The sequence below is a fragment of the Manacus vitellinus genome, unplaced genomic scaffold (assembly GCF_001715985.3).
Source record: "Manacus vitellinus isolate BGI_N305 unplaced genomic scaffold, ASM171598v3 scaffold_8_pilon, whole genome shotgun sequence".
In the NCBI taxonomy this organism is placed as follows: domain Eukaryota; kingdom Metazoa; phylum Chordata; class Aves; order Passeriformes; family Pipridae; genus Manacus; species Manacus vitellinus.
Window position 1 is genome coordinate 15706026 of NW_021940864.1, and position 27665 is coordinate 15733690.

At 38.3% G+C, this 27665-nt stretch overlaps 1 protein-coding gene across 2 annotated transcripts in view; it reads right to left on the reverse strand.

Moving 5' to 3' along the window:
* BABAM2 (BRISC and BRCA1 A complex member 2) overlaps positions 1-27665 on the reverse strand; it is a 167989-nt gene that overhangs the window by 66688 nt on the left and 73636 nt on the right. For both annotated transcript variants that reach the window (XM_029965056.1, XM_029965057.1), the window contains exon 6: positions 11996-12105. In XM_029965056.1, coding sequence (XP_029820916.1) covers positions 11996-12105 — 110 coding nt within the window. The remainder of the gene's footprint in view (positions 1-11995; positions 12106-27665) is intronic.

A 27665-nucleotide genomic window follows, 5' to 3' on the forward strand; every position in this document is an offset into this window, starting at 1 on the left:
TGCACATATTAAATATCACACTTGAGATCTCTCATTTAAATTCTGTAATATTCTTTGTTGACACACAAAAATGTTTTCCAAACTATACATAAAGAGTCCAATTTTTTCTCCCCATTAACACAATGGCTACATGATTTGTAGAAATCATGAAAGACAGGAATGGTTTATAAACCCACTGAATTGGAAGGATTTCAAAACACTGCTACTCAATGTCATGTTTGATAAATGGCTTAAATAAGCATTTTCAAACTTTCTTAGCTAGATACATCAATGATGAACAAAAAAAAAAATCCCACAAACCCAAAACACTGAAACAACTCAAGGCAGGTGTGCCTCACAGTGTACACCAGAGTTCTGGTTCTTAATCATCCAGATGAAAGACCTGCTGGAACACAGAAGTTCCTCCCTATCTGAGTGCCCAGGATTTCTTCCAACAAAAGTCAGAGTAGGAAGCGGTATGTTGAACATCCAGATCTTCTCCTAACACTGGTTTTGAATTTGACCATGGTGTAAACCTCAGAGGTGGGTCCCACAGTTTAGCTGTTGCCTGTGACAACTCAAAGATAGCAGAAGAATTCAATGATTTGCAGTGAAAGAGAGCAGGGAGCGTAACACTCATTTGAAGTACAAAAGAGGACTACAGGTATATGAATATTTCTTCTTGATTAAAATAAAAAGCTTCTTTAAACATAAAATAAATATGCAACTCCTTGGATGTAAGGCAGCCCACAGGCCAACTCTAACTACCTTTGTGTGCTTCTTCCAGGTTACAGATTAATCAGGTCCTGCTAGTCCTCAAGAAGTGCTGGCTGCAGAGAAACAAAAGATGCAAAACATAAAGGACTCACAAGAAGCCCTTCTCTGCTTGAAATGTTTTTGGCCATTTCTGCTCTCTACACAGATCAGTTCACATGTTTTCCTAAAAGCAAATCTACAAAATAAAGCATATCCATTCCATTTAAGGAATGTCTTTCTAACTTGCCTATAATCTGCACTTTCACTTAAAGAAAGCTGAAAGATGTCTGTAGTGGGTTTAAATTTCAACAAATCCTTGTGATTTGTTAAGGGGATTCTTCAGAGGAAAGTTCCTAGGAAAGAAGTTCTCAATATTCCTGAAGGGGAATCTGTTATCTAGGAGAAGATTACTCAACAAAAAGTCCCACACTTGATATTCTTTTATACATTTTCTCCAGGTAAGTGCAATTTGCAAGTGCTGAAAGGGGTTTCAGCTGACATTCACATGAGCCCAGTAGCTTGTGTAGTTAAGTAGTGGGACGGACTGTGACTGCCTCATATGCCTTAAATGAAATAAGCAATACAATGAATCACATTCTTGACAATACCTAGGGAAAAGGAAACCCCCAGAAATCCAACAGTCACATTGTGAAAATCAGCCATGATTTATTTTGGGAAAATGGTATCTTCCTACAATGGAATACTTCCTACAATTAAGGGGGTATTAAAGTTCCTTTCAAGCAGGCATTACATTTAAAATGCCACTGATTATTGGCAGGAAAGATGGAGGCAGAAAGCAAAGGAAAATGACCTAGTACTACTGTGGGATTGGGAAACTTCTGGGAAAAAGGCAGATTGGCAGGGGACCCATCCCTTCTGGTAATCTCAAAGGATGCACTACAATCCTCCCCTTTATCCCACAAACAACAGGGCCAAGATTCCCCCACTTATATTCTCCCTCCTGCCCATGAGATTCCCTGTAGGGCTCCTCCTCTGCCATACTCCTCAATTCATGCTCCCTGTGTCACCGCATTCCCTGCCAAAACATCAGCAACAGGAACATGGTTCCTAGAGGCTACTGCCAGCTCTCTCTAATTGGGGGAGAGCAGGCAGACAAGAGAGGCAATCAAAACTGATGTCTTTCACATACAACTTAATTCTGTGTTTCACAGTTTTCAGAGATTTTACTTGAAAATCCTCAACTTTTCACTTTCCAGTGATCAGAGATTTGTACCTATTGCACGTGGCCATCTGGAAGCAAGCATTGAACAGTAGCTGACTTTTTGTTAATGGTTTTAAATAGTTAAAGTAGGAAAAGTCTTAAGACAGAATACTATCATGTGCAGATCACAATCAGAGTGAAATTCTCTGAAAACAAATGATTTAGTCACCATATTCAGAAAGTAAACCACATATCCCAAATATGCAAAAATCAACTTTAAGAAAGTGTACTTTGTTAAGACACCATGTTCTGTAGTGGTGGGTTTGCATTTACATCAAGAACTGGGAAAAATACCCACGCAGCAACAAAAGAGGGTTCAAAGTGTACTCTAGGAAATCAGAGTTTTCATAGCTGTTGAGTAAATGTGCCTTTCTATAACTACTGCATGTGCTGCCAAGATTCTAATTAACTCATTTAACTACTCTTTGACGGTTTTGGTAATTCATATCCAGTTAGAATGAATACGGCAGAACAACTAAATCTAAACCTTGATCTGAAAGGAAAAGCTTCTATGACCTGCTCATGCCACTTTCCACCCTTTATCAGCAGTCCTGGCTAACTGTGTTAACTGTGTTTCCAGTCCCAGTTGACTGGAAATTACCAAATGTAATGCCCACCTATAAGAAGGATCGGAAGGAGGATCTGGGCAACTACACGCCTATCAGGCTGACCTTGGTGCCAGGGAAGGTCATGGAACAGATTATCTTGAGTGCCATCACATGGCATGTGCAGGACAATCAGGGAATCAGGTACAACCAGCATGGGTTTATGAAAGGTGGTTCTGCTTGTCCAACTCGGCCTTCTTCTGTGATAGAGTGACCTGCTTAGTGGATGAGGAAAAGACTGTCCATGTTGTCACTGACAAGCCTTTGACACTGTTTCTCATGAAATTCTCCTGGAGGAAGTGGCTGCCCATGGGTTGGACAGGTACACAGTTCACTGGGTAAAAAACTGCCTGGATGGTCGGGGCCCAGGGAGTGGTGGTCAACAGTTACATCCAGTGGTGTTCCCCAGGGCTCAGTACCGGGGCCAGTCCTGCTTAATATCTTTATTGATGATCTGCATGAGGGGATCAAGTACCCCCTCTATGAGTTTGCAAATGACAAAGCTGGGTAGGAATGTGGATTTGCTGGAGAGCAGGAAGGCTCTACAGGGGGATATGGACAGGTTGGATTGATGGGCTGAGGCCAAATGTATGAGGTTTAAACAAGGCAAAGTGCTGGGTCCTTCCCCTGGGTCACAACAACCCCACACAATGCTACAGACTTGGGGAACTGTGACTGAAAAGTTGCCTCCTGGAAAAGGACCTGGGTGTGCTGGTCAACAGCTGAACATGAGCCAGCAGTGTGCCCAGGTGGCCAAGAAGGCCAATGGCATCTTGGCCTGTATCAGAAATAGTGTGGCCAGCAGGACCAGGGAAGCGATTGTCCCCCTGTATTCGGCACTGGTGAAGCCACACCTTGAGTACTGTGCTCAGTTTTGGGCTCCTCAGTACAGGAAGGACACTGAGGTGCTGAAGTGTGTCCAGAGAAGGGCAATGGAACTGGTGAAGGGTCTAGAGCACAAATCTTAGTAGGAGCAGCTGAGGGAACTGGGGTGGTTTAGCTTAGAGGGAAGGAGGTTCAGGGAGGACCCTATCTCTACAACTACCTTAAAGAAGGGTGTAGCCAGGGGGGAGTTGGGCTCTTCTCCCAGGTAACAAATGACAGGACAAGAGGAAACAGCCTCAAGTTGTGCCAGGAGAGGTTTAGATTGGATACTACGAAAAATTTCTTCACCTAAAGGTTTTTCAAGCACTGAACAGGCTGCCCAGAGAAGTGGTGCAGTCACCATCCTTGAAGGTATTTAAAACGTGTAGATGTGGCACTTAGGGACATGGTTTAGTGGTGGACTTGGCAGTGTTAAGTTCATGGTTGGCCTTGATAATCTTAAAGGTATTTTATAACCTAAATGATTCTATGATTACATTTATGGATAAATTAGCACAAGCCTCAAACTTGTCAGGTAATTTTTAAATTTGATGCCATCAGTAACTTCACAGCACATTTCTTCTGCAAGAGCTATTTAACTACAAAGAGACAGTCTGTGGAATTAAGCCTGTTTAATAACAGAAAAACTACTCCTTAAATTTTGATTTCTGAGGAACTCTAACTGTTGTATTTTGTTGTTTTTTTTTTAAGTAGCATTTAACAACAGTACATTATCCATGAAAGAACAAATAACTTGGCCCTAGAGAAACTCCCCAAGTTCCTCTATGTATAAATTTTACAATTCAGATAGGACTCGATTTTTTCATTGCACTTTCAAGAAGACCTGAGTCAGTAATTTTTAGGTTAACATTTGACCCCAGTTACCAGACCTTCCTGCTTGCTCTATTATTGCCATACCACAAACCATAGAATAAATCAGATGACACTTGTTTCAAATATCTCTGGTCAGCCTAAGTAACTTCATGGAAAACAATTCAAGGAGTGCAAGCTGGCTCTACTGCTGGTCCACACAGTTCTTTAGAACAAAAGGTTCTACATAAAAAACTCAAAAGATTCCCATTAATTCTTGGGTATGAAAAATCCTGCCACCTGTGACAGACACAGTTCACTACTAACATGGATTGATTCTGTTTAGCAAGCTTCTTTTCTCCTACAAAAATGTTTCAGGAAAGGAAGATGAAACCTGCTGTGTGTGTTCTAATGTATTAGGGACACATCTGAGAAAGGCACTTCAGTACTGCACCAGGAATGTCAGAATGGCAATAAAAATACCCTCCAACTCTCTAAACTGTAAGAGTAACACAGGCAGTAGAACAGACAAAACCACTTGGATATATAAAAAGAAAAGTAAGACTTTTTACAAAACTAAAATGAATTTTAGTAACAAAGTAAATACAATCTAAGAAAATAAATTAAAAAATAATCCCTATGGCAAATAAAGAGGAAGATTTTAAAAGTACTAAGTATGGCCGAACTAGTATTGAAAATGACAGTAATTTTCAATATTGTTGCCAGGATTAATTTTGACTAATTAAAAGTGCTGTTGACAATCTCACTGTACAAAGATACAAGTTTAAATATATGGGCAACAGTAAAGAACCCAAAACACCTTTATAATAACAATAATAATAATAATGTCTGACATCCTAAAGAAAAATTACTTTGTTCCCTTTATCCTTCATTATCACTTTTTGTAGGAGGGTAAACATGTCTAGAAGCAGTAATACCACAGTAAAATTGCTGAGGAGGATATTTTAGTAGAGTACAGCTTTACATTTAAAAATGCCTGTGTTGAAACAGGGATCATTACAATGAAAGGTGGTAAACTCATAGCACACAACAAATAACATGATAGAGAATTGTATGCTTAATTAGGGTAGCCTGAAATACAGTGTATGTGCCCAAGTGAAAAAATGGAACACCTTAATGGAGGGATTTGACCTAAAGGCAACAAATGTGTTTAAAACTCCTGAAATTCCTGTAGACTATTCTACCCTAGCCAGAAGTATGTAGAGGAAGGGAGTTGAAGAGGGCTGTGTTGAATCACCTTTCCATTTTCTTTTGTGATTTCTTACTAATTCATTTATCTATATGTGTTCTTCAATCATACAGGAACATACTTTAAGTGGTAAAGTACTTGATATATCATGTAAAAATATTCCCTGTACCATCATGTTACAGACCCTTATGCATACAGGCTGACACTCAGAGGAAAAACTTTCAGGAAGACATGAACCCTTCCCAACATTCAGCTCTAAGTTTTGCTCAAGGAAACATTGAGCTCTGGATTGCCACAAAACATGCATCAGACAAAAAACTGCCCCTTATGTCCTATATGAGAAACTGGTAGCTCATTACCTAGAAATAAAATCAGCCCCACTGAACTGCCTCAAGTATTTCTTACTGAGACAAATAGGTCTAATTGCTTAGTCTCTTAACTGAAAAAAGCCACCTTAAAAATCTCACTATCTGAACCATTTAAAGACAGTATTAACATATCCTGCATTAAAGCACCCTTTAGATGATGGACACATAATCTTAGCTCTTCTACAACTATTTTCACTAATTGCTCTATGGCAGCTTCAGAAAAAAAAAAAGGAACAATCAGTACAGTTGAACACCTGGAATAGAAGTACAAGTGGATCTGTTTTGACTGCCAGTCCCTGTCTGCCCTGATCTCTTCTGAAGCTGTCAACAGGCCATCAGAAGTTGGCCGCAGCAAAACAGATGATTTTTAGAACACAGGAAGAGTTGCAAAGCAGAGGTAGATCGGCAATTAGGTTATGGTACTGGCTACAGCTTCAGAAGGTTTGATTGATGGGGACACAGCACACAGAGCAGGTAGTAGATACGTCTGACTCACTGGCCAGGCACTGCATAGAAGCATGACCAAACAAGGCTTAATGGAACAGAAAGCGCTGCAAAGCAACAGTCATTCCTCCTTCTTCCCAAGGATGCAAAGACGCTCTGGGATTTGAAGAAGCCATTGACTGTCTTGGCTGCCTACTAACAATTCTCCTGAACTCATCGACTCAGATGCACAAGCACATTTTAATATACCAAACAGAAGATCTTACTTCTGACTTCTACAAAGACAGACATATAAAAAGGCCTAAGCATGACCACTCATTCAGTGACTGTGTATTCATAATCATTCTGAAACAGCAGGCTTCAACTGGTGGCAACATGGCATGCCAGCTTCAAAGGTGATGTCCTTCACAGCACCCCTGTATCTCAAACACAGCAAGAGGCAGTACTCAGCAGTAAATTCTATGATTTTCCTCCTCCAGCTCCCAGCAGAAAGAACAGGTAAAAGACAGGAAACACCTTAAAGCAAACATAAGTCCTTAATTTTCCCTTCATTTTTTTTTTCCATCAGTGAAAAACATACAGAAATGTTCAAAGCCTAAGAGTTCAGACCAGGTTCTTGTTATTCTCCTCTGCCTGTATTAGAAGGTTAAATGCAGTCACCGAACTGTGCATACCACCCTCAGTCACGAAGAACCCTCTGGCACAGCTCCCAGACCAGTAAAAACGACCATTTCAGTCCCCAAAGCATGGAGCCTGATCCATTTAAGCAAAACAAGTTCTACTGACAGCTGGTTTTCTTAGCATATTCACGTCTGCGTATTTATCAGAGAAAAGCCCTCCAGGACAACAGTGTTTATTGCAGGATTACTTCTGTGAACACAGGGAAGACAGAACTCACTGAGTAACAGTGTTTCTACCCTTATATATTTTTTCTTAAAATGTGAACCAAGATGAACCCAGTTTTATTTTCTTTAGCATGGATGACTCATGAAAGGAAAAAAAATTACATATATAATTTTTTTTCTTTTAAGAAAAAAATCCAGAACCTTCTGATCCAAATTCATGTGTAGTATGCTGACACACATTTTAAACACTAATATAGAAATGAGCTGTTCAATCCTGCACTGACTGTCTGGATTTAGAGTCTAATGACTTTTAATAAACAGAAAACAAAGATGCGATGGACAGTTTTATTAAAAATTTCATTAACATATGAATATCTAATGTACTTCCACTAGAAAGGCAATTTTGAACAAGCAAGATGCTTTCTACTGACAGGTTTTGAGATGTTATGAATAACACGTGAGATGCGACAGACATAAAGGGTAACTATCCCAGCAGCTCCTCGTTCTGCCAAAGAGTGCAGAAACAGCCTCAGAATGCATCTGTGCCTACCTAGCTCAGCTGTATGACCCTACACCCAAAGCACAGCAGCTATCAGTGAAGGATGGAAAAGCATCCTGCAACAAGTCCCACACCCTGAGGTGGGAGGAGGTGAAGGATGAGCTGTAGACACACACTCATGGATGCTGATGAGCACCATCCTCTCAAGATGTGTGGTCAGTCTGTGCAGTTTCTCAGCTTACCACTTCCTCCAGAAGTGTGCAAAAACTGTTTTCTATGATACTAGAGTAAAAATGGTAGGTTTTCTTCAAATAAATACAAATCATAAATATCTCATGTTTCATTTTAACTTGATCTAATTTTTGAAATAACTGAAAGCAACTGTTATTGGCACCTATATGCTTACTGATGCAGCACAACAAAGAAAAAGAAAAATTCTTCAAATTATAAAATGAAAGCTTTTCTAAGTGACTGATTTCAAGTTAAGGAACTATTAACTAAAAGTTGCTGTTAATGTGTTTTGAACAATTAGTATTGAAATGAATGTTTTCAAATTAGCAAGTTTTAATGAAAGAATTAAACCAGGTTATGAATAGTTATTGCTGAGATTTTTATAAATTAATACAAACGCTTCCTGTCCCAAAGTGTGGGGTTGGTTGTTTTACTGTAAGAACTGGACTTGACACTCTGTAGCCAGATATCACACCATAATACTTCTCTACTGCATTTCTACCCCCTGCTTCAATATGTGAGCTTTTTCAAGCCAAACCATAAAAGGTGGACATTTCCCTCATTTTGGAAATCTCTTCCAGAGTCTATGACAAAGTGCAGTCAAAGTCTTGCTAGTATTATGTTTGCTATACATCTAAAACCAGAGCAATCATGCTTTACAAAAACCCTTCAATACAAAAAAACTATATTCATACTGCTAGGACTCAAATTCGCTGACAAGATCTGTGGGTATGTATCATTTTTAGAAAATGCAATGTGGGAATGCATGTTTATATGGCAAAGCACAAAAGCAATGAAACCTCTTGGGAAAGTGGGAGATAACTCACGTTACACAAACAGGCCCTTTGCTCTTATTTCTCTACAAAGCTGACATGTTATTTCATATGTCAGGAAAATGCTATTCCTGTTTGCTTGTTCTTCCTAAGGTGAACAGATTTTAGTATTGCAAAATAATTGTGGGAATTCGGTATTTTTCCTGTTTTGTTGAGTACTTGGGGATGTTATGTTGGGAACTATCAACCACTACTTAGTTCACTTCAAAATCTGCTGCATAAAAAAAAAATACATCGGTAATTTGCTTACATGGCTTTTGTAGATACAATTACTGCTAGCAGCAGGAAAGAACTTTTATAAGCAGAACACAATTCAAATGTAACATGCCATGGACTCAAGTCATTAAACTAATCCTCAGGGCTTCTTGAGGCCTTTTGTACTTTTGGCAAAAAGTATAAAGAAGTATGCATTGTTGCTTCAGTTCCCAAACATTGGAAAGTTAAATATCTAGACTGTCAGCCCCTGCTAAACAGAGCAGAGATTGGTTTTGGGAAAAGAACAAGAGACGACTACATCTTTTGTTATTAAAGCACAATTGAACAAATATTAGAAGCATACCCATACATTTTTTCATGGCACATAAAAAAGTAGCCAGTAGAACTAAGGGAGGTGCAACAGCTCACAAGCAGTTCTGGTATTACAGGTTACCAGTACCTAGATACTGTGATGAAATTGAGTTAGATGAGTGAAGTATCTTGACTTTGATACATCAGTAATGTGCCATGGTGTGGCATGGAACTCCAGTGTTTACTGGCATGATTTTAACATGACTACATAAATGATGAAGCCATAAATACATTGGACATGTCAGACACATACCAACACCCCCCAAATATTTTTCTGCAGTATCGCTCTACATCACACATCTAACATGAGATATTCTTTAGGGCTCTGAGAGAAAATGCAATACTTTTAAGAAGAAAAAGAGTTCCTTTGTATTGTTATTCTGCTTGGTATCAAGAGGTTAACACCTTTTTAAAGATACTATTGAAAGTGGGAAAATAAGCAATGTATTCATTAGCTCATGGATCATTTAGACAGACATACCTGCGTGGCCTGAAACACACTTAAACAACAATATGTGACTACAACTGAAAATACAATGGTGACTAATGGCAGCCCATTTGCTTTTAGAAGAGCTCAGAAGAAGAATCCTTTGAAACATGGAAGGATAATTACATGTTGGACTACAATTATTCCCTCAATTAATGTTGACAAAAAGTAGTGAATTGATATAAAATACGAAAATGTAAAAGCTACTAAATACCAGGAGTCATGGAATCTCCTGAGTTGGAAGTGACCCACAAGGATCATCAAGTCCAACTCCTGGCCCTGCACAGGACACCGCAACAATCCCACCATGTGCCTGAGACTGTTGTCTAAAAGCTCCCTGAGCTCTCTCAGCCTTGGGGCCATGACCACTTCCCTGAGGACCCTATTCCACTGCCTGACCACCCTCTGAGGGAAGAACCTTTTCCTAATATCCAACCTAAACCTTCCCTGACACAGCTCCAGCCGTTCCCTCAGGTCCTGTCACTGGTCACACAGAGAGCAGAGATCAGTGCTGCCCCTCATGAGAAATTATTGAATATTTTGATTTATACTCTGTAAAACTACATAAGCTCAGAGCATGAGGCTGAGGACTCTTTGTGCACCCTGACAGTCACAGCCCAGCCCTGGGCCTCTTGAGCTTATCAGAAACAGCCTGTTCCCAGGGACTAACAGGTGTCTAACGAGCACCTGTTTTTTAACGAGCAGACTTGGAAACTCATTCTTTTTGCCTGAATAACAACCCAAGTGGGATAATATTTTTGCTACTGAATCTTCAAAGAGAGTTCCTGATTCGAACTGTAGCCAGGCAGAAAATTGCTATGACTAAAGCCCACTCTATAACAACTCTATAAACAGCAGTCCAAAGTGAGACCCTTGGAGCTCTTGCTTCCCAGGAGGTCAGAGAATGTGTATGTCTCAAACACTGATACCGGATGGCTGTGGAGCCAACCAAAGACTCCTGGTAACATCTAAGGACTGTTGGTATTAACAACCCTGGGACAGCAGGAAGTGCCTCTGTGTCCCAGGCACTGAGGCTGCTGCCCTGCTCCCACCTGCCTGGGCCCAGTCCTTGTTCTATGCCCAGGGCCCCACTCTGATCCCAGTCCCATCCTGGTCACGGCTGCCCAATCCTAGTTCTATGACAAATGCTCAGGACACCACTCCTGCATTCTCTCTCCATCCTGATCCCAATCCCAGTCCTGGTCCTATGACCCATGTCCAGGGCCCTGCTCCAATCTCTATCCCGATCTTGCTCCTGGTACCGATATATGCTGTCTGTTTGAATGTATTTTCTTAAATAAAGTATCCTAAAGTCTCATGCCTTTATCTAAATCAAATCTTGTTTTTTGTTGTCTAAACTGCATCCAAGAGTTTATCCAGATCAATGCTCTGTTGAGTAAAATGTTGAGATACCATGTTTCTTCACTCGCACAAACTTTATCCCCAAGTTATAAAACTGTGGTAGTCAGTATTTCCTATCTTTTCTTCTCTACACAGAAGAATCATCACCAGTTCGGAGGAAAGTAACTGCAGTATTAACCAAAAAAATAACACATCACTCAAACAATGCAGGATCAGTTTGACTGTGATATACTTGAAATGTCTAACATAATTACTTTTTTGACACATTACAGGACTGAGATACTGAAGGGAAGGAGAAGCATTTAAAACATTCTTAATTCCAGAAAAGGAATAAAAGAAATTTAATGAAAACAGATTGATTTCTAACCATCACCCTTCCATTTTAGGAGCAGAAATTTGTTTCTCAGCAAATCTCTTTGCCAACTGGTAAACAAATCAGTAAGGTTCAACACTCCTAAAATGAAATATTCAGATATTCTTCTGAGAAAAGTAACCTATAAACCTGCAAATTCCTAAAACACAGCTAACAAAGCCCTTTAGCTGCTACAACAATTCTTTATTCAAATGTATTATGTTTATACAGAGAACTTACCTTCCAAATAGAACCCCCCCTCACAAAAGCTATCAGCTGTACCATAGGAGGCATTCAAAATATACTGCTACAGGAAAATACAGTATAGTTTTCAGAGATTATGATGCTACAAGAACATCAGGAATATACAAAACTAGCTGAAAGAAGATCTATAATTTCTCCACCACACATACACTTGCAGTAATCACTATAACTTTCAGCAATTTGAAGCAATAGCATGTTATCACCTAGTCAACATTTCTTACACATATCAGGAAAAAACTGTAAAGTTCAGAAATGAAGTAGAATAAACATTCCAGAAAAAAAACCTGTCTCACTCACTGTTCAATACGTGGGGAGAGGTACAGCTTCGGAAAAACCTGAGTAGCTTCTGCATCCTCAAAACTAACAGAGAGAAGTGCAACATCTTCTCCAGGATCTTCATTCACATCCTGTACATAAAAAAAAAAAAACAAAATCAAAAATAAAATGTCAAATAACAAAATGAGTACTTATAAGCTTGCAGATAACAACTAATAAATCAAATACCAATTTATTTAGGAGATGCTTAAGTGAGGAATTTAAAGTGTAACCATTATAAAACAGGCTGCAGATTTATTCTTTCTTATTATATTAGTACTTAAAAGTACTAATTATTTTAGTGATTTCTTTAAAATATAAAAATAAAATTACTGGGTTACCAAGTATGCAGTAGTGCAGTAGCTCTCCTTCAACTACGTAAACTATAAATTTCAGTAAAGATACAGATTTCATTTTTAGGAATTTTTGGTTTAACACTAACATCAGATGCAGATGCCAAAGAATTTTTTAAAATGTTATAATATCATCGAGTTATGACCACAGATTTTATATCTGTTATTTTTCAAAGTAGTATATGGTCAACATTTTTTGCTGTATTAAACTCCTACTTATCTTTTGGACAAAAAACGTTTTTGCAATCAGAAATTTATATCTAGAAGTCACTGCCCCCAAGTTTCACGCAAATTAAATCCATGCATTTCTTTTAGCAAAGACTACATACTCCATAAAAGTACTGCAAGAAAAAGAAATCTATGCTAAATACAAGTCAATGTATTCACAGTTGAGGCTTTCTTTATATCAGAACAATCAGTTACAGCTTTGGGATCATCTAGAACAAATTGTTTCTGGTTAGGACCTGACAGCCTGTATTCATAAATCACATACAGTACAAACCAGTGTATTTCTGCTATGCACAACTTCATTTAAGCTCTTAACCTCTACGTAGAAAGTAATGTTAGTGGTGCAGTCACCTTCATTGACAGCAAGTAACATGGTGCCACTTGCTGCTCACAAATAAATCCTTTCACATGTTTGTGCATATGCACACAGCAACTTGCCAAGATGCATTTGTTTTCATCCGTTTTGTAAAAATACGAGAGGAAACAGATAACCTAGCAAATATGTGCTGAAAGCAGAATCAACATGGTGCAGGGTGCCCTGGTATGCTCTGTTCTACAGGCAGCTGTGAGGAAGAAACATGCAAACCACTTAAATATTGTTAGGAGACCCTGCCCTACCCGGAGAGAAAAAAAATTAAAGTGACTGCTGAGTGGTTTCAGGAAGGCAATCTCGTGGCATTTGAAGCTTTGCCAGGACTGAAACTGTTAAAGTCCAGAGAGACTTGCTGCATACCAGCTATTACGTGCAGAATACAACATGCCAAGAAACTTAGTGATAAGCTGCAGGGAAGAATAGGTCTTAAAAAAGCCTAATTGTCTTAGATGAAAAATGAGACAGAGCTGACAGTGTTTTCTCAAATTCTGCCTTGGTGTGCAGCTCGCTTCTGACAGCTGAAAGAAAACTGTACTTTTAGAATTGCCTGTGAAATGGTCACAAGCACGCTGTAGCTGGAAATCAGAATAGTTTTAACCTGAATTTGCAGGACAACACTCTATGTGAGTAGTGAGGACAAACAATAGCTGTTGTCCTGTTGGGATACGATCAGTTTATGGTTGGGATTATATGACATGGTTCTCTGTAACTGCAATGGACAGGATCTCGTGACCCAATATGTTCCCTTAAGTGTTACGTTTTCAAATGGTATTATCTTCTACACTAGAAGAAACAGAATAGTTTACAAAACCTTTATCAACAAGACAAATAACAACAAAATATATGCAAGAGTGCAATTCATCCTGACCTTTCCCCCAGTATTTTATATATTTCTATCATTAAGGAAAAAAAATAAAGAACAGTTTTCAATCCTGAAGCTGAGTATGGCATTAACTGGCTTTTTCCCATTAATTTTCTAATTGTCAATCAAATGAAAAGAACTATTAAGACAGATTAAACTAATGATTTAAAAGATTTTATTTTAATAGGTATTCTTCAAGAGATGACAAGTACATATAATGGTTGGGTTGACGAGAAGCTCAACGCGACCCAGTGATGTGCACTTGCACCCCAGAAAGCCAACTGTATCCTGGGCTGGATCAAAAGCAGTGTGACCAGCAGGTCGAGGGAGGTGATTCTTCCCCTCTACTCTGCTCCTGTGACACCCCACGTGGACTACTGTACCCAGCTCTGGGGTCCCCAAGAAAATAAAGATATGAACCTGCTGGAGTGAGTTTAAAGGAGGGCCATGAAGATGCTCAGAGGGTTGAGAACCTCTCCTGTGAAGACAAGCTGAGGGAGCTGGGGCTGTTCAGCCTGGAGAAGAGAAGGCTCTGAGGAGACCTTATAGCACCTTCCAGAAGCTAAAGGGGGCTACAAGAGAGTTGAGGAGGAAACTTTTCACAAGGGCATGTAGTGACAGGACAAGGGAGAATGGCTTTGCATTGAAAGAGGGTAGGTTTAGATTAGATATAAGGAAAAAATTCTTCACTTTGAAGGTGGTGAGACACTGGAACAGGCTGCCCAGAGAAGCTGTGGATACCCCATCCCTGGAAGTGTTGGGTGTCCCAGACTGAATGGGACTTCGAGCAACCTGTCCTGTGGAAGATGCCCCTGCTCATGGCAGGGGATTGGAACTACATGATCTTTAAGGTCCCTTCCAACCCAAACCATTCTGTAATTTTGCAATATAATACATCCACTTCTGTGTGTATACAGCTCTTCCAAGACCATATTATTTTGTTCGTAATTCTTTTCAAATAATTTGTTTTTACAGAAAAGAATCTACATGCATTTTACAACCTACATGGACAATAAGCCCCTTATTTAGACTTGCACTTATGATTAATGCTTAAGTAGATGTGCACACATAGTTTGACACCATGGAGAAGACCAGTTTCTAGAATACTATCAGGTGCTTACTGATTACAGAAAGTCAAAACAAGGAAAAAGAAAAACCCAACTCCAAAACAGACTAGGTGAACACCACTATAGCATCCATTATCACATACAGTAATATTACATTCTATTTTCTACACTCACTAGTGGTTTCTTTAATATGAAGATTCGTGCCAGTGGAAAAAAAACACACAACCACATAAATCATCATTGTATGTGATTTGCATGTTAAGCTGCAGTAAAATTAAGTGTGTAGTAAGAGCAATAAACTGGGACACGATCTTTTTCCATTTACGAAAATACCACACAACAAACACTACTGCAACTCTTGCTGCCAGCAGAGCACTACATTATGTTCATACAGCTACTGTCCAGTGCAAATCCACATTAAGAAATTGGCATTCTTCTATAACTACCACTTGTCAATTGGATGCATATTTGCAGCCCTGAGAAATGAAAATTGTAACTTAAAAAAGACCCAAACCCCCAGCATTCCTGTAGGTTTTAAAGGATGCAGTGCAGTAACACCATGAAACTGCTTAACCTTATAGCTCAGGTGGCTGCAGATTTACAACAAACTCCCTTCTATCTGACACCATACCACTTATTCCTTTCAGACTTTGTTACTTTTATTTATGCTTGGCAGAACTGCATTCAACGCTAGTATGTCTGTTAAAACTGCCGTTTATAACTAAACCAAAACCACATGTTCTACAGATAAACTGTGGAAAACTTTTCAACTAACAGACCTTTTTGATGTTGTCTGTGCCAGTTACAAATTAACTCCTTGAGCTATCTCTCCCTTGGTCATCTCTAAAAACTTGTCAGTCATTAGGTGAGAAGATGAAGCCTTCTATTACCAGGCAATGGCATTTGCCCAGAACAGGGGCTGAGATCCTTCCATTACACCAAGGGGTCCAAAGGCAAAGGTTGTTTTAATGCTTCTTATCAAACTCTGCACCGGCAGCATCTTCCCTTTTCCCATTTCAGAATGCATATTTATATAAAAGAATAGGCCAGATTTAAATAGAGCAGCAAAATGAAAATCGCCTCTATTCTTGCTTTTCAGTTGGCTTCGTAAGAGAGAGTGACATCCAATTGCTTTGCCAATATTAGCCTCTTTTAGGGAAAAAAAAAAAGAGGCTGTTGAACTAAAGTCACATTTCATTTTTTAATATTTAAGTAGCCATGCTTCTTCTTCTCATAATTTGTATTTAACTCACAACACTTAATGCTAGATGATTTTATTAAACAAATTAATTTTATTTTCAAGAAAAATTGATTTTGTAAAAATTAAGAATGGCAATTTTCAATAAATGTTAGATGCCAAGGTTAGAACTGCCATAACACAGTGCCATTTTATACTCACAGAACTTTTTCCACACAAGGCTCTACAGAAGGTATTACTAAAATGACTTCTAACTGAACGGAGAACACATCCTGGGCCACAGGAAGGTTGAGGTTTAAAATCTGAATGTAAAAATCCTTGAGATCATTAGTTAAGCACATGCTAATGCACACCTTTTAATTTTTCCACAACAGTCTCACGCCTGATAGTAAGAAAACTCAACTTCTAGTGTTGGATTTTTTACACCACAGTGCTCTAGATTTTCATAGTGCCTTTCTGCCATCTTGCTACTATTTATTTTTTTTTTAAATAATCTTTTCCTCATTTCAGAAAATGTCCATTCAAATTAAACAGGAAAAAAAATGGATACACCATTTAACACTGAAAATAAATAGTTTTCTTTCTCAAGAACTGCAAGAGGTTTCCTATGTTTACAGAGTACTTTGCAGAGGGGGGATTGATCCTTGATTAAACCTGCAAAGCAATGTGGTGGGAAAAGAACAACAAAAAAAATCTAGAAATTTTCAACCCATAAGCTTTTTTTCTATTGCAGAAATCTAGCAACAATTTACAAGAATAAATAAAGCTTTTCATAAACAGAAAGCTCATGGTATTTGATTCTAATTTACCCTCTGTCTGCTTAGCCAGTGCAGATAAAAGGTTCATCAAGTACGTATTTTCAAAACTCAAGAATGAAAGGCCATGTGAAAATATAAATGCAGCACAGAACACATGAAAATGGAAGCTTTAAAACATTTAGAATTTTTTCCCCCAAAATACTTCATGAAAAGACTGGGTATTACAAAACCCCAAAGAAAAACTTAAAATCCTTCTTCCAATTGTATCAGCACTGTCTAAACAATCATTTGTTAGTTTTCCATTCGTATTAATCTCAATTTACATTCAAATGCATTCTTCAATGTTTACAGCTGCTCCCTTTGCGAGATTCTTAATCTTTTTACAAAGTTAGTATGAGTTGTTTATGAAAATTATCATCAAACTCACTTTAAATACACCATCCAAACGGCATTGTTTTCTTGTATCCTACCTACTGTAATTGAAAACTGGGAATTTACTGGAACTGACAATTTATTATGAGTCAGATGGTTGATAGCCAGTCCAACCAAAACATCTGCTCCACACAGTCACAACTGCTATAACCCATTTCCTCTTGTGCCTGGAGTCCAACCAAGTTGTACATTACAGTTCCTTTGCCTTAAAGATGCAGACTCTGGAAAATCAGTCATTACCTTTTCTTAGTTATCAACAAAGAATTGCCTTGCAGCCTCTGATTAGAGTATACTTTTGAGAGGAGGTATTTCTGTATTTGGCACACAAGTGCAATTCCCTGCACCAAACAGCAATGGATAAAGCGGAAAGTACCCTAGTCCTATCGTGGGCAGCAGCAGGACCTGTCTTTCCGTGGAAGTGAAAGACTTGAGAGGCAGGGGGTATGAGACTGGAAGGAAAGCGTGCAATGGACTGATGCATAAATCAAGGACATGGCATCAGGAACTTGGTTTAGCGTGAGTAACAAGAATGAGAAGAAAAGAAACTTAGAATTTGGTAGAAAGGATGGGAAGGTATGTGCAGGAAGAGTACTGGCATGCTCTGGGGAGGACAAGCCGCTTCTGGCCTAGGGGACTGTAGGAAATGAGACAAAGGAGTTGGGCTTCTGGAAGGGCTCTTAAGTTGGCACTGCAGGTACACATGGCAATTGGTTTGGGGATAAAAGTGAGGGAAGTAACAGAACACAAACTGTTCAACCTACTGGATGTTCCTTTGAGAAAGGAGATGCCACACAGAGGGCTGATATTGCACATGCCTCCCAACAATATGGTCAGGCCAAAACTGCTTCAAGAGGTTACCAGCCCCAGTTGACTGCTCCTACCTCTTCCTGGAGGTTTCTGACATCTCTCACAACTCCTCAATAATTGTTTTTGTGGTATGATTAATTGAAGGAATGGAAAACTCCAACAAATGGGGAAGTGATTGCTTAAAATAAGCAATGAATAAACTCAATTTACAACTTAATGATGTGATGCAGCTTGTGGAGGAAGGTGGAATAAAAAAGCAGAATACGGAGAAGAACAGTGGACTGAGGAGACGTTGATCTTAGCACAAGCTGGCTGCAGATGCTAAATGGATATTTTAACAGACACTTACTAGACTATGGTACCACTGAGCCCTACCAAGTTAGTCAGCTTCACTGAAGCTGAGTGCAAAATTCCTATTTCAGGATCCTTTCTGGAGAAAGAAAGGTCTCCAGAAGAGAAATGCATGAAAATAACATGCATTCAGAAAGGTAATTTATGTTAGGGTAAAACTTATCCCATGTAATTCCATGTGATACATACCTGTAACATACTTATGAAAACCTGATCAGAGAAATGAACAATAGAATTTGTTTTTGAAGTTGAAATGGGAACTGCATCAGAGAAGAACACATAACACTTGGATACTATGTTTGTTTCATTAGTACTAACAGGCTTCTTTCATCACAAGAGTTAGAAAAGTTTGGCCTTTTCCCACCAAAAGTCAGAGTGCAATAACATGAAAAACAACTGTCCAATAAAGCACAAGAAACTGTTGCAGTTTCACTAGCCAGCTTCCATACAAGCAGCTACATGTTCTCCCAAGTTTTTCCTATATCTAATGTTTTTGTTTGTTGTTTTTTTTTTTTTTAAATAACAAAACACACTAGGGGAAAGCAGGTTAAGGAATGTGAAGTGGCAAACGAGACTGAGAAATCTGCTTCACTCTAGGGAGAATATATAATTATTCCAGGAAATTCTTTCTCCTGTCTTCCAGGAAACCCACCAGGTCTGATCAAGGAGTGCTGATTCTTTAAATAGGATCTTTAATAAAAACAAAGGCACTTGCATGCACTGCCCATGGCATCAAAGCATTCCAAACACAGCCCCTCTCCCAAGGTAATGCAGCAAAACACTCACCTCTGTCTGGGCAAAGCTCACATTTGAGCTCAGCGTCACTCCTAATTCAAAAATTACTTTGTGAAATCTGAAAAGTAAGCTTCTAGGACAATATCCTGAGTTTTCTTAATTAAGCAAAATAAAATAAATAAATATTTACTGAGCATTAAAATTATCAGCAAGACCTCCAAGTATACTGTTGAGCGCTGATAACTGAACATGAAAACAATGGATGTTACACAAACAGTGCAACATCCCAGGGTTTTCTAATTGTCATTGTTCAGGTTGTTTTTGTTTTTTTTTTTTGTTCAACTTTTACACAGGAGCCTGTTTTACCTATACTACTTTTTTTATTATGGTCATGGCAATTTATGACTATTTTCACAATATGATTGACTGTTAGAGTTAGGTAAAGAATGCTGTTAGGAAAAGAAACAACAAATGGTTAAAAAGAAAGAACAAAATTCTTGTCTGTGAAAATATATGCTAGATTCACAACTTTCAAGATTAATATAATTTAATATGATAAAAATTAATGCAGTTAAAAAGTTGCAGTGACACTTTCAGCACAACAATATCTGTTTGCTTAGGTCTGAAAGACAATCTCAGAAAACAAAGCAGATTTCTTCGAAGGTCAAAAACATGTTTTGGCAAGTTTGGAACTCAAATTTGAAATAAATAATCTTGGTGTGGCACAGTATAAAATTAATACCGGGTGCAATATAAAATTAATATTTTTGAACTGATTTCAAGCAAGCTAAAATTTTCTACACATTCATTTTTATATGCAAGAGATACAAAATACATTTGCAAGCAAGGATCATTCTATCATATTGACTGAATCTAAGTCCTCACTTAACAACTGTATTTATTAGTTATGTTTTGATGATACTATAGTAGGGAATATTTAATATTTTTAAAAGAGACTGATATGTAAGATGCTCATGATCTTAAATTTCAACTCATCCAACAAAACTGAAGTATAAGTACATTTGCTCCATATACTCCAATATCAGGTAAAACAAATAAGACTAAAACCCAGCATTTACACAGTTTGGAATGTATCTGCAAGTGAATTAAAATTTAAATTTTAAAAAAACCCCACAAAATAGGAAGAAATGTTAGAAATCTAATTGCTGGGTGGTAATCTCTGACCTGATTTTTCTGTGCATTCATGGAAAAGCACTTTCCTTTCCTCAATTTATTGAACACTACAGAGGAGTACTGCTAAATTTTTGTTTTGTTTCCTTCTAACCTGATTTCTAAGCAGAATGCATAAGTCATGAAGGTATAATAAAACACTACAGTTTTACCATTAAAAAAGTTAACCTGAAAGACACCCCCACCCCCCCAGTTCCTCTGATGAAGTTTTGGAGGCAGGAAGGAGATTCCAACACCACCATATCTCTCCTGGAACCTCACGCAAAGCACCTTGAGGTTGACAGGAGCACCCTGCCTCTGCCAGCACCAGCTGATAATGGGATGAACAAAGTTTTCAGAGACTGCAAACTTAGGTTTTAACTGTTCTTAAGTAGTGAGCAGTAGTTGCATCCACTCAAACCAAGCTAATGTTGCCGTGGCTTGACAAGCAGCTTTTTGTCTGTAAACCAAGGGAACCACAAAAACAGTTCTTCATGATCAAGCTCTTATTTATTTTACCAACAAACACTCCAGTAAGCTACTTCAATGGCTACTGGCAGAATGAAGGAGAGCACAATCTGAGCAACTGCATAAGAATCTGGTTGTAAGGATATGTTATGCTTACTTATAAGCATGTATCCTATACAAACAACTCTTCAAAGCTTGATTGTAAACAAAAATCGACTTTTTTACAAAATGATTCTATGTATGGTCAACATGCTCTGAGCTCCTTAAAAAGTTATGTTAGAAAGTTATGGGTAAACAGCAAGCAAAGGACAAGTGGAATTAAAATTAATACCAAGACTAATAATATCAGCATCCTAAATCAGGAATCATCTGGACATCTGGGTGAAGCAGAGAGAGTGAAGAAAGAAGCAGTTTACTCTGTTCATCTGGGCTTTGCATATTAGCGACAGACCCATCAATTCTGGGAAGCATTACATTCAGTCACATGTATTTATAGTTCTGTATGCATTTTCAGTGCATGGACAACTCTTTTCATCAGTGTTTTAAATGCTTGCTACTTGAAATTTTTATTAAAGAACAATTCAAGATTTATGATGTAGTGATATAATTTATTCTAGGACTGTCTGGGTACAGACACTATTACCTTGTCATGTGTCAAGGTATTTCCTTGCTAACAACAGTCACTGAAAGGTATTTACTTCACACATATCTCTGCAATGCTATCTACTTTTTACACTTTGAATACTGAGGAGAACTGTACTAAGAACTACAAATACGGATCAGCATCCACCTTTGAAGGATTCTCATGTTCAAAGACCATGAGACAGGAAAACGTTTTGTGTATCTCTCTATCTAGTCTGAACTACTTTAAACACTATAAAGTGCATTTATAATATTTCCAAATGCAAAAGTACATTTTCGATGCTCTCAGAAATGAGCAAATAAAAATAAAAAGAAAACATAAGATACTTTCCATTTAGATGACTGCTTCCCAAACATGTGGTTATGATACATTTTTTTAAGGTAAGCCCTGTTTTTAAACTTGCTTTCCCAGATAAAGATTTTGGTACACATGAAACTTGGAATTCAAATTCCTGGCTTTCATCAAGACTTGAATCTCTCAAGCCATCTCTTCAGATGACCGGACTATAATTTATTTAGAAAGTAATATTTGCATTCTTTTCTCCAATTTTACTGATTTCCCATCTCTTTAAAAATAGTAATGTCATTGCAGAGGCCAAAGAACAGTCAACTCATATCCACTGGAACCCAAAATCTCCTAATAAAAGTCCAAATACTTAACTAAAGGACAAAGAGACCATTAATACAGTTCTAAATAAAATAATTTTCCTGCCAAGCCAATTTTCAAATTGCCAAGTACAGCTCTTCTATACACGCAAATTTATAGTTTATGTATGTAGATTGACAAAACAAACAGAACAGACTAGTATACAGGGCTCACGACTGAAAGAAGATTCAGGGGTAACAGTTACATTTGGGAAGACTGTAATGTATTTGTGCAAGTAAGGATCTGAGGTACAGAGCTCAGTCTTAGAACAACAGCATGACTAACAAGAGTATTATTTTAAAGATAATGAAATAGCTCATTGATACGATGAATAAATCTCAACAAAAAAGAGAGTAAAAGTTAAAATACTGCAAAAGAGACATCAATCAAGTATTTCTGTAACCATGTTGTGGTTGGAAGTCAGCATAAGCATTTATTTCTTAAATCAATCCAACTTTTTAATAAAAGCTTTTCCCCCACTCTCCACATATTCTTACATGTTTCTGATTCAGTGAATATCTCTGCAGAATCAGAAATACTATAGATTACATGGGTCACAACAAGAATGCCAGAGTAAAGCCATATTCTGAACTATAGCTTCAGTGAACCAGGAAGTACCAACAAGATTTCACAGATGAAAAAGTGAATAATGAACGTGTAAGGTAAAAACAAGCAAAGTTGAACTTGCTCAGTGGTCTAAGTTAAACTTGCTCAGTGGTCTTTCACCACTACAGCTTACCTCTGCTGACCTAATTTAAAAATATGAAACATTTTGTTTTAAAAGAAAGTGTCAGTATTAGAAGTATTAACCATATGAGCTGCTTTGTCAATTGCTGCTTCCTGAAAATAACAAGAATGTTTCTTATCAAAGTCCACAGGACCTTTGATGCACAAACTGTTATTCTGCGTTCCTGTGTCAAGGGTACAATATTTGTATTTCTTTTCCAAAGAATTCTATTATCCCCTTGCGTCGTTATTACATTTACATCTACAGGATCTTGAAATGAGAGTGTATGTCTGTGTGGGGCATTCTCTTTTTCTGGACAAAGAATATGGAAACCAGAGCATCCTGTCCCCTTGAGCCTTATTTACAAACAGTCATCTTTCCAACAAACTACGTTCTTGGTGTGCACACAAATGTAAATGTATACAGATGTCTCAAAGAGGAATAGCACATTACTGTAATAAAAATAAAACTTCTGCAGTAAGAAGACAAACACAGTTTTTCTCTTGCATTTCTGTGAAGGTGGATCCTGATACAGGTTATAAGCAGGACACTGTAATGAGCGATAAAAGCTTTAATAGGCAAAAATGGTTGTGACAGCGGTCTTTCAGGATTCACATCTGTACTGCTGTGTAAATCAGGTGCATAATGCGAGGAAGAATTCACAGGTGTAGTCTTTGTTCTATATATAATTAAAAAAGTCACATTCTGTGACAGTCTGTGTCAAGAGAGGTCTTTGGAACTTTGAGCGTGAGACAGTAACCCTTGTACTTCAGCATACTGCTTGGGTTAAGGTTGACTCATCTGTTGTTGTTTACCTTGCCCAAGACAGTGCCTGAAACATGGGGTGTCCAGCTCAGATGTAGTCCCACTGAATTAAAGTTGTGGTTGCTAGAATAATACATCATGTATTTCCAGATGAAAGACTGACTCCATCACTGACATTTCCCTGATTACTGACTCAGAAAAGATCACCAGATCTTTCCCCCTATCTGTTCCATCAGTGCATCCATCACCAACTCAGGATAAAGAATTTGGAGAAGTACAGTTAAACTCTTTTACAGTGTCTGGAGCTGTGTTTCAATGCAAAAGATTAACGTTCAAAGGTCACTAATATACCACCCTTGACTTTTCTAAGTTTTTCCACACACTTTCTCATATTACCTGTTCCAAGGTTCAGGGATAATTTTCTGTAAAGGTAATACAAGTTCCAATGCTGTCACAAGGCCCCAAGACCCTTGCATATGCTCAACAGCTTCAGTACAGCATGCCAGCATGCACAAATCAACAGGGCAGAATATCCTCTGTTCTTGGCCAGATATTCAGCTTTCTGACCATAAAACTAAGTACCGTATTCTTTGGCAAGGTGGGTGATCTCATCACACACAAGCAAGACTTGGATCATCACAATGGAGTTTGAACTGGAAGTTTCTTACCCTGTCCTGTAGGAGAGAGCATTTAATTGTTGCATTTTACTTTTTTTTTTCCTTATCTTTAAAACACTGAATTTAAGAAATTGATTACATTCTTTTCAGAAGTTTTCTGAAATAATGCAAATTTGATGTTCAAACTTCACAACTGATGGGATTTGCTGGATGGTTATTCACTGAGTTTCACTCTGCAATTCTGAACAGTTAAGGTTTCATAGGGGACTGATAGACAACAGTAACTCTTCTACTTCCCACTTCTTCATGAACCTCAATTCCCCTACAGGCATCAGTTTCAAAATAATGTAGTCCTTTATTTGTGTTGTGTATGTACACCTATAGTGTGGCCCACTACGACACTTATTTGGGGACAAAATATTAAGAATTTTAAGGAGAGCTTAATAAAGTGCAAATTTGGAAGTCCTTTCAAAATAGCATAAGAAAACCGAAGTAACTTCCAGCCAAAAAGCAGAGAAGCCAATACTTAAGATGTCATTGTAAAAAAAGAGATTAAACAGATAATGTTAAATAATAATATTTAAATTCCCATGTACATTATTAAACTGTAAGACTGTAACCACAGAGCCTTTTCTACTAAGAAGCCACTTGGAAAACAGTTCTGTTTATCAGTGACAAAACTGCAGTCAACAGCATTTTAAGGATCAAGGGAGAGGGAAGATTCAAGTCACACACATTCTGGGAATTTTCTAAAATTGCCAAATTCAGGTCAGTTTTTCTAATTAATCCTGCTACCATCAGCAACTTGATTTTTGCAAGTCTATGTAAAATTCTACCGTACCGATATCTTGTGCAAAATTCCTCTTTTTTTTAAATCTTATGGCATTTATCTGGAAATATCATCTTTTACTTTTACAAGTAAAAGCTAGAAGCCTATTCTATCTTGCTGTGTTCCAAATATTAAGACATTTTGCCACACCCTTTTCACTTTGTAGTCACAAAAGTCACAAAAGCAGTCACAAAAGTAAACCTTCACAGTAGTCACAAAAGAAAACCATCTACATTCACATTCTGCCCCTACCCTCACAACCACCCAGTACATCAATTTTTACATGTTTGAAAATAGAGAAATATACTATAGAATGCAAGGAAAATATTTTAAGCTAGGTATCACCTCTCATCATCATCATCATCATCATGGCTGGGCTTCACGAACGAAGATTTGGGAAGGGCTCTACCCACGTTTGTTACAAGCACGTTGGTGGTTGAAAAGGCCAATACGAGACAGGCATGTCCGGTTGCAAAAGGCACAACAGAAAGACTCCTTAGATGGTATATTCTGCAAGGCACAATTCTTTCTGCGTTGTCTTTTCTCCTCAAGGGTGACCCTGCGTGCTTTCGCAAAGGCATCAGCAGCGTTACAGATGGTGTGTCTCCAGGTCTCCCGACTGGAGGCCAGAGTAGACCAGTGATGATGATCAGTATGGCCAAGGCTGAGATGTTGTTTCAGGGAGTCCTTGTATCTTCTCTTCGGGGCTCCTCTCTTGCGGCAGCCGGTGGCAAGTTCACCATAGAGCAAGATCTTAGGGAGGTGGTGGTCCTTCATCCTGGAGACGTGCCCTGCCCAGCGCAGCTGTGTTCTCAGCAACATGGCCTTGATACTTGTGACTGCTGCTTGTTCTAGAACAGATGTATTGGTCACATAATCTGACCAGTGGATGTTTAGGATTGAACGGAGACAGCGTTGATGGAAGCGTTCTAGGAGACGCAGGTGGTGGCGGTAGATGACCCATGATTCAGATCCATATAAGAGAGTAGACAGCCCTATGGCTCTGTAACCATCTTGTCCGGGAGCTGCTTTAGGTTGATGAGGCCACCCTTGTCGCCCACACAGAAGCAGCCCTGCAGCATTTAACATCCTGCTTTGCAGATGCTGCTGAGCTCTTTGGGCTGGAAGTCAGCTTAAAGAAGACAGAAGTTCTCCATCAACCTGCACCTCAGGAAGTCCCCCATCATTCCCACATCACCATTGGCCAATGAGAACTCAAATCAGTCCAGCAGTTTAATTACCTAGGCAGCCTCATCTCCTCGGATGGTAAGATTGACGGGGAGATAGACAACAGGTTAGCAAAGGCATATAGTGCCTTTGGAAAGCTTCATAAAAGAGTCTGGCGAAATAAACACTTGAAGAAAAGTACAAAGGTATCACCTCTAGCTTCAAATAAACAGGTTGAGAAACACAAGTTTTAGCCATGAGATAAAGCAGTGTGAAAGTCTACTCTAATTAAGACTGAATATATTAAAAAACCCCACTAACTAGTAGCAATATGTTCCTTTTAGGATCTACAACAAGTCAGTCACTTGTCAGAGTCATAACTGAAATAGCATACAACATCACATCCAGAATCCCAGAACGAGCTCTAATGTGAGATCTTGTAAACTATTAGGGAACAAGAAAACTTAAAAACTGTGAGTGTAGTAATAGAAATAGACTGTGATAGACTGTGTATTAAAAAAAAAAATAAAAAAATTAGGTGGTATCCATGAAGCATGTGAATATTTTGTCATCACAGTAAAAGGAACCATTAGGCATCAATACAGAAATCCAACAACATCTTACTTTTATTTCACAGCTATGCAAAGAATGGACCTTCCTTTGTATCAACTCTATAGTTCTGCAGTCTATATATCCATAGGATTAACCAAAAAATTCTGCTAGCAAAGTGATAGCCATATGTTTCTGTTGTGTGCAGTTCATCAGCAATATTACACATGTTTCAGTGAAAATTTTAATAGACTTCTTCAAATAAATCTATCTGCATTTTCATTTACACTTGTAAAAGCAAGGACAAATAATCAATTTAATGACTTGCTTCAAAAACTGTTCTAAATTTATGGTTACATCCAATACTTACCTAGACTTGAAATCTGATAAAAATCACTGTAATCCTAGCATCTCTGAAAACAGTAAATCCTGGAAAACTACTCACAGTAGTTTCATTCTACAATCTAAATACAGCTTCACAGAGTTAGATACACTGGGAATGGACTCTCATTTTTAGTTCTGCTGGATACTTCTTTCAAAGGTGTAGTTGTTTGCTACAGTAAAAATTACCATATTTTGCTTACACTATTTTCAAACAATTCAAGAAATAGCACTGACTGCAACCGATGGTAAAGTGTCCCACAGCTGAGTATGTTCAAGAATAGTATTTCAAGAGAAGATATAACAATTCATTAATCTTTACCTTCCTTTGCACAATGTTATCTTCGCAATGATAAGCTCTTCAGACATAGCCATGGTTGACATATACAGGTGCACCTACGCATATGTACATGTACAGGTTCTTTTAAGAGAACTTATGCTCTAGTTACCAGATGGCCACTGCAGTAATTAGCTCAAATGAAACAGAAGTGAAGATCCTTCCATTCTCTCACTTTTTTGCTGCTTCA